Here is a 12,532-nt window from a genome sequence, read left to right as displayed (position 1 = left end):
TATTTTACATAGTCCTCCTCATAAAAGTTGAAATACATTAATAAATTTATTCAGAGAGAATGTATTAAATTGATCAGAACAAAAACCAGCTTAGTATAATGATTTCTGCACGATAATGTGACTGAAATTTTAGCTTTGCTATCACCGATCAATTTGAAAATAATAAACAATTATCAAAAAATAAAAAAAGATTATTGTTTTGTTGTGTTTTAAATAAATAAATGCAGTCTTACCAAGCATAAAAACTAACGAGTAACATTATATGTATCATAAACACATTTAAAATGTACTTCGTCTTTTCCAAGAAAAACAAAACATACCCAAATTATCAAAGAATCATCTTACACCATGCTTTCAGTGTCAACAAGGAAGACAAACGCTACTCAAAATACTTCATGGAGTAATGAAAATTAAACAGAACTCAAGAAAGCATCTTGTCATCTAAAATTAAAGTGCATCTCTGTGCAAATATGTTTCAGGCATGCATGGATGAGTGTCTCAACACAACACGCTCCCAACCTTTTCTAGATCCCCGTTGTTGTTGCAAACGATTTGCACAATTACATCACCGCAGGACTGTCATTGAAAGCACAAAGCATACATTTGAGAATTAAAAATAGCCTAGGGGTGTAAACATAAGCCGTGGCACACCTCCAAACACACTCCTATCACAGGTACATGGAAAACACCCAGTCTGAACAAAAGCAACAGTCTCGTTTAGTGGATATGATGCACAATGTGCAACAAAACAGGGATGGAAGTGCTTGCCAGAGCAGGTTTCTTTTTTATGGCTTCCAGTGCTCTTAGTCATTTTGGATCCAAACCAAACACTGCAATTGCTATATTGTATGAGTTAAGGATGGAAATTAAGACTAGCAAGAGAATAAGTGCACTAAACCATACCACAGATTCAAAATATCTAGCATTAGAACATTTTGTTTTCTAATCACATTTTTGTTCATGGTGATGTAAACATGTTAACTCATTTTCCTTTCTTAGAGTAAAGTTTATGAACTGCTTAAAGGGACAGTCACCCAGAAATGAAGTTACCTCATCATTTATTCTTTTAAACTTATGGGTTTCTTCCTTCTGTTGAACACTTCTTGCTGACACCCATTGAATTGAATGATAATATTGAATGATAATATCAAATAAAATAATAAAAATAATAATAATATGGATGACAATGGCAACCAGCATACTTCAAAATATCTTCTTTTGTGTGTAACAGAATAAAGCAACTCACAAAAGTTTGAATTCACACATGGGAGAGTAAATGAGTCATTTTAATGTTTTGAGTGAATTTCTTTAACGTTTTTTAGAGATATGAAGTGATTGTAAAAAAAAGTGTCCAGCACAAATGTGAAAAAACTTATGCAAGTGTTAGTGAAAGTGTCAGAGAGATGAAAGAATGTGTTTTCCACAAGGGGTTTGTCAAGCCCACTAACCTGTGTGAGGAACACTCACAATTAGGGCTGCACAACTAAAATGAGAATTACGATTGTTTTGCTTAAAATCAGGATCACGATTTTCTTACAATTCTGTAGATGTAAAATAAAGGTTAATATGAGTAAGCTATTATTATTGTTCTTCTCAAACATGTGGTAAAACAGCACTAATAATATTAGGGCTATGTAACAGACTTCAAATTTGTTCTGGTTGTTAATTCACATCAAAGTGACAACATCAGAATATAATTATTCATAATTCTGTAGCTGAATTCTTGTGTTTAAGACATATGCTTGTCATTTGTCATTGACAACATTTTTAGACCATTTTTTTCAATGCTAAACCAAGACATCTGTCATTATCAGATTCCTTCTTGCATTATATTCAATATTATATAGGCAAGAGTAGTTATATTGACCCAGTAAACATTTATTTTCATGCACAACATGCAAAACAGTAGAGTATCAAATGCTTGTCGTAATCATAACTGTAAAATGTGATATGATCATTTAAATGATGTGCACGCCGGATTTACTTTCACTGACGCATGCGTTCATGTCATGGCTGCTGTCACTGAGAAAAAAAACACACATGCCAATCATACTCCCAAACGATCACTCTGTGCAACAAACTGAACGTTATTTACAACTTCATTACCGGTTATTCACAGCCTATGCAGGTTCTGTTCACTAAAGTAGACATGGCGGGCACGCCATGGGCTTCTGAGGTAAACAATCAGTGCTTCAGCTCATGCGTGATTTTGCAGCCGCACATACATCATTATATTAAGACAAAAATTACATTTTTGGGTGGATTATACCTTATAAATACAGCATGTGACACTTTTTACACTATTTGGAGGTGCCCATGTTGCTGAGCTGCGCATGTAAAACAATGAGACGACTTTTGCGCCCGCCTTTAAGCTTCTCTCCTGACCTTGAAAATAAAATTGGCTGAATCGTAGAAAAGGTGGATTAAGATCGTGAGATCGCAATCTTTTAACGATTGATCGTGCAGCCCTATTCACAATCGCATAATATTTAGAGCAGGGGTGCCCAAAGTTTTTCTTATGAAGGGCCCAAAACCAAACTTGATTAAGAGTAGTGAGCCGAATGTAAATATAGTTGCCATATATAATTTTGGAATTTATTTAATAATATTTAAAAATGACTAAACCAGTGCTTATATTAACTAATACAGTATTTTTTAACATTGTTTAGTTTTTACTGAATAAGGTCATTATGCAGTCTAATTTATAACAGAATCACAGTATTTTTTGCCTTGATTTGCTTACCGATGTCTTCTGCGATGTCCTCTATCCATCAAGTGACAGTATTTTCATTTCAGTTTGCGTTTTTTTGAAGCTCAGCAATAAAACAAAAGAGGTTACGTAAAAAAAAGTTACCTCAAACTACAAATGACGATCTCCGTGTTAAAGGCATTCGCCCTAACACTCTCCATCATTCTCACTCTTCTGTCAGAAGGGATGGTGGGCCAAATCAAAGCTTACAATGGGCCAACTTTGGGCATCTCTGGTTTAGAGGTTGTCATGTGGTGTGGTTCGGCATTCTGACATCACTACTAAAAAATAAACTGATTTATTAAAAAAAGGTTTGTGAATGCAATTTACTTCTATTTTTAGTTTAGTTTGCATGTCAATTTGGAGAGAGCGCAAACAATTTAAGCTTGGAGCTTAAAGTTAAAATTTAGACCGCTCTTGTGAACTTCTACATCAATGCTGCATCTTGAGTGAATAATATGAGTTGATTTATTTAAATGGATGCATGCACCAAACATTATAATTAGCTCGCTAACTACTTACCCTGAAGCAGTTTCAAACCTTTATTAGTTTCTTTTTTTATGTTGAACACAAAAGAAGATATTCTGAAGAGAGCTGAAAACTGGTAACAATTGACTTCCATGGAAGGAAAAACATATTCTATGAAAGTCAATGGTTAGAGCATAGGTCTCAAACTCAAGTCCTGGAGGGCCGCAGCTCTGCAGTTTTGCTCCAACCCTATCAAACACAGCTGATCCGACTAATGAAAGTGTTTGTGACTCTTTTGAAGACCTCGATTATTTGGATCAGCTGTGTTTGATAGGGTTGGAGCAAACCTGTGCAGAGCTGCGGCCCTCCAGGAATTAAGTTTGAGATCTAGGGGTTAGAGGTTTCCTGCTTTCTTCAAAAAGTCTTTTTTTCGTTCCACAGAAGAAAGAAGAGGTTTGTGAAAATGAAATGCTGATGAAATTTCGTTTTTGGAAGAACTATCCATTTAAAATGACATTTGGCATACAGCAACAAAGGAAATATCTGCATATGTTACTTAAATATGCAAATAGTTACATTCTGACATCAATACTGGGAAATAAACTGATTTATAAAAGGCTTGTGAATGCAATTTACTTTTATTGTTGTTTTATTAGTATTCATATAAAATTGGACAACAGATTATTTCAATAAGCTGATTTTTGTGAATTATCAGCATATTGGTTCACATGTAAACATGCTAAATGTCCACCAAAATCTCAGAATAGATCTAAGAAATATTAAGCATGATTAAGTGGTTTCAATTACCTTTTGTTGATTATAGTAGCATCCACTTTGATGCCGTCTAAAGTCTTCCCATTTTGTCCCTAGTAAAAGGAAACAACATATTGGTGAAAACAAAGAATAATGCTGTCAATCCTGAGCAATGTTAACCATGCAAACAATTATTATAATTAAGAACAGTTAGATTCTTACTTTCTAATTTCATTCTATTTTAAATGTCATTCATTCATTGTGATGCAAGTTGCATTTTTACATGATACATGATACATGTCACATAATACTTTTTTCAAATTTCTTTGGTAAATAAATAAAGTTTAAAAGAACTGCATTTGTTTTGAAAAATCCGAGATCTTTTGTATCATTATAAAGGTCTTTGTTGCCTTTTTAATAACTTAAAGGTCTAAAATTGATGCCAACTTTCGAACAGTAGAGTATAAGATATTACTTTTATATCAAAAACAGTACAAAAAGATTTAGTTGCAGGGTTTCTGCAGGTTTTACCAAGTTAAATTTAAGACTTTTAAAGACATTTTTAAGATCATTATGAATGAAATTTTAGACTCACACAGGGCTAAACGCTAAGGAGTTTTTCAAATGGCACAGATTGAAAAGATTTTTATTTGCCCTCTCAAAAATTGATTTATAACACAATTCATTTAATAACAATGATGTATTAATTATTTTTAAAAAATGTATATGTTAGATACAGTATGTCTTTATAAGAATAATATAAATACAGCGTAACAGTGTAAATGTTTTAAAAGTTTTAAAAAACTAATAAACTAGATGTATGCACAGCAATCTGTCCAGGTCAGTGTCCTCAGCATTAAATATGTAGAGCACTTTTAAACAAATGTTATTGTAACGAAAATAATTAAACCATTATGATACAGTAAAAAATTAGCTTTTTAAATAAAAAGTTAAAAGTTTTATTGGGGTGGGATTGTTGGTGATTGTATGGGTTTTGGTCAGATTGGGTAGCAATACATGAACAAAGAAAAATTAAGACTTGTTTAAAAAAGATTTAAGACTATATTTCAGTAAATATAACACTTTTTAAGGCCTAAATTTAGATTTTGGAATTTAAGATATATTAAGACTTTTTAAGACCCTGCAGAAACCCAGAGTTGCACATCAAGAAACAGTTCCAGATTGTTACATTTTACTGATCTTTTGGTATTGCTATGTGATTGCTAAGGCCTTCTTGACTGTTCTTTTTAACTGTTATGTGGTTTCTAGTCAAAAGATCCCATTCACTGGTCTTTACAATAATCCTTTCCATAGACAAAGTTAGTACTTCTCCATAAACAATTTGCAATAACAAACCTTTAATTCACTGGAGTCATCGATCTTTCTCAAATGTATAGTAGTCAAAAGTGGGCTTGCATCCGTCACAGTTCCTTCCCTTTTAAATAAAAAATGACAAAATTGATAAAGCCAATGAAATTATGCCTCACTGAACCTTACAACCAAATTCACTGTATTCATGACAGACTGAATCCTGGCCAAAAAATCTTTCATAACTTAAATCAGCATAACATGAACACAACATAACAAAAAAAATTTTGCAACACGTATCTGAAAAAGATATGACCTGTGCTCCAAAGTTTTCAAAACAAAGCATTAGATACATTTTAAGCAACTGAACTGGATCTTATGAGGTCACGTCCTCCAGAAAAAACAACGCTCCCCCCTGTGGCTCATACTGTGTATCTGTAGCAGACTCCATTAATAGAGCTGTACCTCAGAGCTCCAGTGTTTTCTCTGGCACCAGCGCCGATCAAGTCGTCATCTGTCTTAATGAGCTCACAATGCTCAGCTGGTGAATCGGGCTCCACCGCACCCCATTCTCCCGGGTGCCTGTCAAACGGGCTTTGCTCCTGGAGTAGCAAAGATCCTGCTCTGCCCTGGATTGACACATTTAGAATGGAGTAAATCAATAATGCAGGACTGATGTTTAATATGCATATTACAGGCACAAGATCTTATGAACTAGGGTAATAGTATCACTGTAATGACCATTCTTGTATCCCAAGTGCAAATTAAGTCCAATGTATACTAAAATACCAAAGTAAGCCCAATGTATACTTTTTACCCTGCAAGGAGCCATTAAATTGAAACAATTGATGGCACCACAGATTTTTAATTCAAATAAAAGTTATTAATTTGAACTTTACATTATTTTTACTTAATATTATTAAACATTTTCAATCACAAATAGTCCGCTGTAATTCATTAGCATTTACCACTGCTTTTAACCTTTACATGTTCAAATGCATCTGTTGGGATCACTTTTATTAGGATTTTGTCAAAACTATAATCTTAGATTTTTTCACGCTCTAAAAGACGTTCTAGAGATTACCCAGAGTGATGTACAGATACTACTGCATAAACAAACTCGTGTTACGTGGCCTAATTAACACAAAGCCAACATTCTGAAATCCACTTTAAGCTTCTTCTAAGACATAATTTCTAAAATTATCTCCAGGATTCCCACTTTTTTATGGACACCAAATTCAAAGACTTTCAAAAACTTTTAAAATCCCTAATAATTTTAAATCGAGCGCCATAATTCACATCCCCAGCATATGAAAACCCTTTCGCTTGTGTTTAATATTTGAATTAAAATGTCATAATAATGATGATGTTTTGAATGTGTCATTTTCACCAATAGAGACCGTTTTAAACAGTCATCTTACAACTAGTTGAATTCAATAATGGTAATTTTCAAATGTGGCTACTGAAATATAGATAAAATGCATTGTTTGACATAGTTCTAGTAGAAGTAAATTAAGAATTTCTTAAAGCAGTTTCTCAGTACAGTTGTTGAAATAACACCATAAACTTTAAATTCAAGCACTTTCAATGACCTATGTTTGTTTTTAAGTACTATCCAGGCCTTAAATTGTCTGAAATTCAAGTTAATTACTTTCAAAAAGCATAGGAACCCTGTATCTCCTCTGAGAGCTTTTAAGAAACACAACCACCAAACTTGGCTTAGACCAGGGGTGTCCAAACTTGTTCCTGGAGGGCTGGTGTCCTGGAGAGTTTAGCTCCAACCCTAATCAAACACACCTGAACCAGCTAATCAAGCTCTTACTAAATATACTAGAAACTTCCTGGTGGGTGTGTTGCAGCAAGTTGGAGCTAAACTCAGCAGGACACCGGCCCTCCAGGACCGAGTTTGGACACCCCTGGCTTCGACCTTCAACTTGTCTAACTGATCGAGTTCCCATTAAATGGGCAATCAAACCTATGAATCTCCTTTTGACTTTCATTGAGGGGTAAAAACTTTGAAGCAATAAAATTATATAGACCATTAAATGCCTACAGACCTTCATTGAACAATTTACCTCTAACTAGCAAAGCCTAGCAACTAGCCTAAAACATAAATTGATGCTACAAAGTTGCTAATTCATGCTAAAAACAGGCTGGCAGCATGCTAATTCTTGATAGCCGCACGCTAATTCATTCTATAAATATGCTAGCTTCTTCAAGCCAACTGCAAAGTTTGTCAACAAACAAACGTTACTCTTCTAGTTTCGATTCTAATCTGTGTTTTGATACCACACAGCAAAGTAAGAATAGCTTGTTTAAGTGTTTTCTCACAACACGTCCCATAATGGTCATAAACTACTTCAGTAGGTGTTTTTTGCAGCTGGTCAAAATTATTTGACAATATGAGGGCTAACACTATGACAGACATTTCGACTGATTGTAACTTCGACTGCCTCTCGAAGCAGTCTAAAGTGTATAACTCAAAACATTTAAGCACATATCTACACCAATACCTAGAAATGTCCACTGACATGTGACTTACAAAAAATTATCTTAACACTGAGTATAAACAAGCCCTAAAAGGTCAAATGTAGGAAAAGGGGACAAAATAAAGTATATATTCCTTGTGCACTGTTCAAATTTACTATCTTTTGTTATGTTAGGGATAAAAACATCCACTAAATGAAACTGCTGTAAAAATACACTTTTTCAAAAAAAAAAGTTTTTTTTTTTTTTTTTTTTTTGCATTAATCTGTTAATCAACCTCAGTCCTGATCAAAACTACTAAATTGTTTAGAAAATTACAGGATTTTACCTATTTAATTGCCAAGTACACAAATGATGTCACTGATTTGTTGGGGAAAAACCCACACAAAATGACTTCTTTTCAACATAAAAACACAAAAAGTAATTGTGGACTGATATTTTTCCCTTTTACAGTCTTGGACATGTGAATGATTAATAACAACATTAGCTTTGATGCATTGTTAGATTTTTATTTTACTTCTAGTTTACTGTTGGTGGCTGTTTTTGGCCATTGACTTCCATTATAACTACATTTGATGGTGCATAAATACACAGTCTTTGTTTTTGTTTACTCCATGTAGTTCTGAGAGCTGAGATGCATAATTTGATTTTCTCAGACACATCAAGGTAAGTGCATAAAGGTCATTCTCACACACTCACAGACACACATACATACACTTTAATTTGCTGTTATACTCCATATAAAATCCAGAAAAAAAAAAAAAAAAAAAAAAAAAAAAATATATATATATATATATATATATATATATATATATATATATATTAGCGCTGTCAAAATTAGTGCGTTAACGCATGCGATTAATTTTAAATAATTAACGCGTTAAAAAAAATTAACGCAATTAACGCAGTTGCAGGTTTTTTTTACTTCCTGTTGTGGTGGACGTGTGTTTAACATGCAAGAAATGTGGATAAGACCAAGGAAGCACTTTTTAAAGGCAAATTTCAGTATAAAACAATTAGTCGCATCACCTAGCTCTCCAAAGTTTCATGCAATTTCGGGTGTTTCATTTTTAACTTTCGACTTCTGTTGTAACTTGATACCGCATGGCGAACAGAAAGAAAATCCTCCGCATTTCGTGACTCGGTGTTCCTTTAAGGTAATAAAATCACTGCTTAGGCTACACGGTAGAATTTGAATAAGAGTATAATCTTAATCATATTAAAATCTGAGTATTGGTGTCTTATGTGAATGTACTCAGAAAGTCTCTGGTGAAGTCGCAAGCTGTCAAAGACAGGGCATTACTCTGCCTTTCAGCATCAGCTCTCCATGTTTAGCGTGTTTCCTCATTAAACGCAACGAAAGCGTATGCTTCGTTAATCGCGAAATTAATCGCGATAAATTTTTTTTAAAGATTGACAGCACTAATATATATATATATATATATATATATATATATATATATATATATATATATATATATATATATATATATATATATATATATATATTTGCACAGGCATATCTAAAGGGTAATGGTGCTAAATGATGATCAAAAGTAAAAATGCCCAATTGTACCTCTTACCAACAGGGAAAACCACCATTAAAAAATTTGTAATAAAAAAATGTGGCTATAATTGAACTCAATGTGGCAAATAACAGCCGCCAACAGTAAATTAGGGAGAAAACAATGAAAATTTATTAAAAACAATGCATCAAATGCAATGTTGTTTCACATGTCTAAGATTTAGATGAAAGGTTAAAAAATCCAGTCCATAATTACATTTTATAATGAAAATACGTCATTTTGTGTTTTTTTTTACTAAATCAGTGACATCACTTATGAAATTAGCAATTAAAGAGTTAAAGTCCTGAAATTTTCTAAAAACAATTAGTAGTTTTGATTAGGACTGAGAATGATTCACAGATTTATGCAAAAAAAATAATAATTTAAAAATATTTATCTGATGCATTTTTTCAGCAGTTTAATTCAGTGGATATTTTTTATCCCAAACATAACGAAAGGGTAGTAAATTTTCCCAGTTTGTATTGTTGGGTTTAAAAAAAAAACAAAGCATTTTCTCAAAATATGTGTCAAATATCCATTTGAGATTTGCACATATAGGAGCATGTGTGGCACCAAGAAAGCAACTATACTTTTTAATCCCTTATCTAACAGCTTCTAAAGCAGTGCTACTGAACCCAATTCTTTAGAGAGCTGATCCACATACTGGTTATTTGAGGGAGCTGAAATAGTCTTTTATAGTTCATCTCAACTATCAAACTTTAATCTGAGATTGAAAGCATGCGTGAGAGGAAAATGAAAACAGTATAACTTCAGACTACAATTCTTGGACTATACTCAAAGGAATCTATAGCAACTGTAGCAGATCATTGCAGCCAGAGATCATTTTGAGTAGTGCACTCAAGTGAACTACATTCGGAAATTGAGTTTGTGACCCTGAAAAAGCACATATGCTGATACCGCTGCTTCTGTTTATAGGTCACTCTCTGTATCAAACTGAGCTTTGTTTTCTAGGCCAATGGAAAGTTAGAATGAAAAATAACCTTTTTTGACTTATATCCATTGCTGTGGTCTTCTGATGCATCTTCAGTGTCAGTATCTGATTCAGTAAATGAGCGCTTTGGAGGTGCTGGCTGAAGCGGAGTCATGCTGAGGGACAGACGTAACTCTGCAGGACGCCTTTCTGGGAACCCACGGACACCAATAATGGGTTCTGCGTCCTCACAGGTGGTATCCGGTTCAATTAGTGACTCAATGCTGGACAATTCTGGAAAATGTCTGAGTGGGCTTTGGGTTAATATAGAGTCTTTTTCTCCATCAGTGATGTTAGAGTCTGAAAGAGGGTCAAGTAAGGCCTCTGTGACAGATTTCCGGGAGTCCACTACCGATAAAGGTCTGTTATTCTGGTCTCCTCCAGGCACTGTATTGTCTGAAACCTGAGCTTGACTTTCACCATTTATATTGTGGGAAAACTCTGTCCTCCTTATGCCGTCTGACCCATTTTCCAAGTCGCTCTTACCTATAACAAGCCGATCTTCGCGAATGCCTTTCCTCTCTCTTGGCTCATTCTTGAGATCACTTACAGTTCCATTTAATTCATTGTTCTGCTCCCTTGGATTGTCCTCAAAGTTTCCACCTGCATCTGATTCAGTGAAATGTCTCGAATCTGAATTACAGTCTCTCTCGGTTGAGCTTGAATGAGACAGACAATAGTCCCCCTGTTCACAAGAATCACCTGAACTCTTCATCACTGGACCTCCACACATATAACACACCTGATCTTCATCATGAACCTCAACATCTGATTGGCTCTGATCTGAAACTGTTTTTTCTTGATCATCAAATACAACATCCTTTACCTCACTTTTCAAGACACCTGCTTGTTCACCATGATTGAAGTCACTGTCCTCATTGGTCTCAGAATGACCATTTGCTAGATCGTTTTTGCTCGGTTCCTCTGTTGGTTCTTCAGTCAGATCGGTGCACAGCTTAATATCCTCCTCACTTCCTGATATAGAAACTCTCTCGTATTGCAGAACTGGGCACTCAGGCTCACTGTCATACTCAAATGTGACCGGTTTCTTCTCGGGTCCATCTGTCCTTTCGAGAGTGTCCCTCTGAATGGCTTGTGTATTCGAAGACTCATTGTCGTCCTGAAAGGGATCAGATATTATTTCTTCATCAACTGGAGACAGGAGAGGACTTCCAATCTCAGGTTGAGCTGGAATGCCTTCCTTACTATCCTGAAAGAAGCCAGAGTCACTTTCCAAACATGAAGGAACTTCAGAAGTTGGTTTCTCTCCTTCATGGTATCCCGAAGGACTGGTTTTGGAATCTTCTAAGCAAGATTCATCCCTGGGCAAAGGATTATTGGACTGTTCTTCTTTCAGATCTAGGATGTATTTGTAAGCATCGTCCTCCTCAGATACTGCAATGGATTTGGCATGTAAACTATCCATGGAGCCAAGGGAATAGTTGCCCTCGTCAATGAAAAGCTCGCGGTCCAATTGATTTTCTGGTGTGCTTTCTGGTGAAAACGGAGACCCTAAATCTGAGGTCACTTCAACAGTACCCGTCGTATCTCTCTCACTCATTGGCTCCTCAGTAACCCGATGAGAGTTAGTAGTCTCACTATGTACCTCACTCCATGAGTCTGGAGAGTTGACAGCAGAATCCGACAATGAAGGTTGTGGTGAGCTAGTTGTGGGTGTGTCTTTGTTCAAGTCCAAGGGAGGATAAACAGGCTGGTCATTGGCAGGACTTGGACTTGGGCCCATTGTCGACTCTTCGTGGGTCCAGGGTCTGTCCTCAGGGGTTTGCAAAAGGACTGGGGAGGGGATCTGCTCACGCTCTTCAGACACTGAGGAGATGAAGATCTTGGGTGGTGGATGAACTGAGTCTCTCTTAACCATATAAGTCTCCCGTTTTCTCTGTACTCCATTCCGAACGGGAGCATCATCCATACGAGCTCTGGCTTTACTTCTTTCCCGAATATCTGATGTGTCATCCTGGGAAAAAAAACCCCATAAAACAAAGTGATTTTAGTTAGGATATATGACATTTGTACACTGATGTAATGCTGTAAGTCAATGAAAAATTCCTACCTCCTCAATTCCAGGAAAGTGCTCCAGAAACTGGGACACATAGGTCATTATGGACTGCTCATCGGGGGGATTGAGCATCACATCTGAGAAGACATGCTTCATTTTAGTTCAGCTATGCTAATGCATTTTAAGAGATTTAC

At 35.3% G+C, this 12,532-nt stretch overlaps 1 protein-coding gene across 7 annotated transcripts in view; it reads right to left on the bottom strand.

The window, feature by feature from the left end:
* Positions 1-12,532, bottom strand: part of clmna (calmin a) — a 60,925-nt gene that overhangs the window by 5,313 nt on the left and 43,080 nt on the right. For all 7 annotated transcript variants that reach the window (XR_012393295.1, XR_012393296.1, XR_012393297.1 and 4 more), the window contains exons 8-12: positions 12,393-12,475; positions 10,332-12,296; positions 5,744-5,907; positions 5,327-5,405; positions 4,025-4,083 (exon numbers count right to left, since the gene is read on the bottom strand). Coding sequence is in view for 2 of the 7 variants with exons in the window: in XM_002665160.7 (XP_002665206.2) it covers positions 4,025-4,083; positions 5,327-5,405; positions 5,744-5,907; positions 10,332-12,296; positions 12,393-12,475 (2,350 nt within the window). In the remaining 5 variants the exon portion in view is untranslated. The remainder of the gene's footprint in view (positions 1-4,024; positions 4,084-5,326; positions 5,406-5,743; positions 5,908-10,331; positions 12,297-12,392; positions 12,476-12,532) is intronic.

This window comes from Danio rerio, chromosome 17 (assembly GCF_049306965.1).
Source record: "Danio rerio strain Tuebingen ecotype United States chromosome 17, GRCz12tu, whole genome shotgun sequence".
NCBI lineage: Eukaryota > Metazoa > Chordata > Actinopteri > Cypriniformes > Danionidae > Danio > Danio rerio.
The sequence above is the reverse complement of the archived record's forward strand: the minus strand, read 5'-3'. Positions and strand labels throughout refer to the sequence as shown.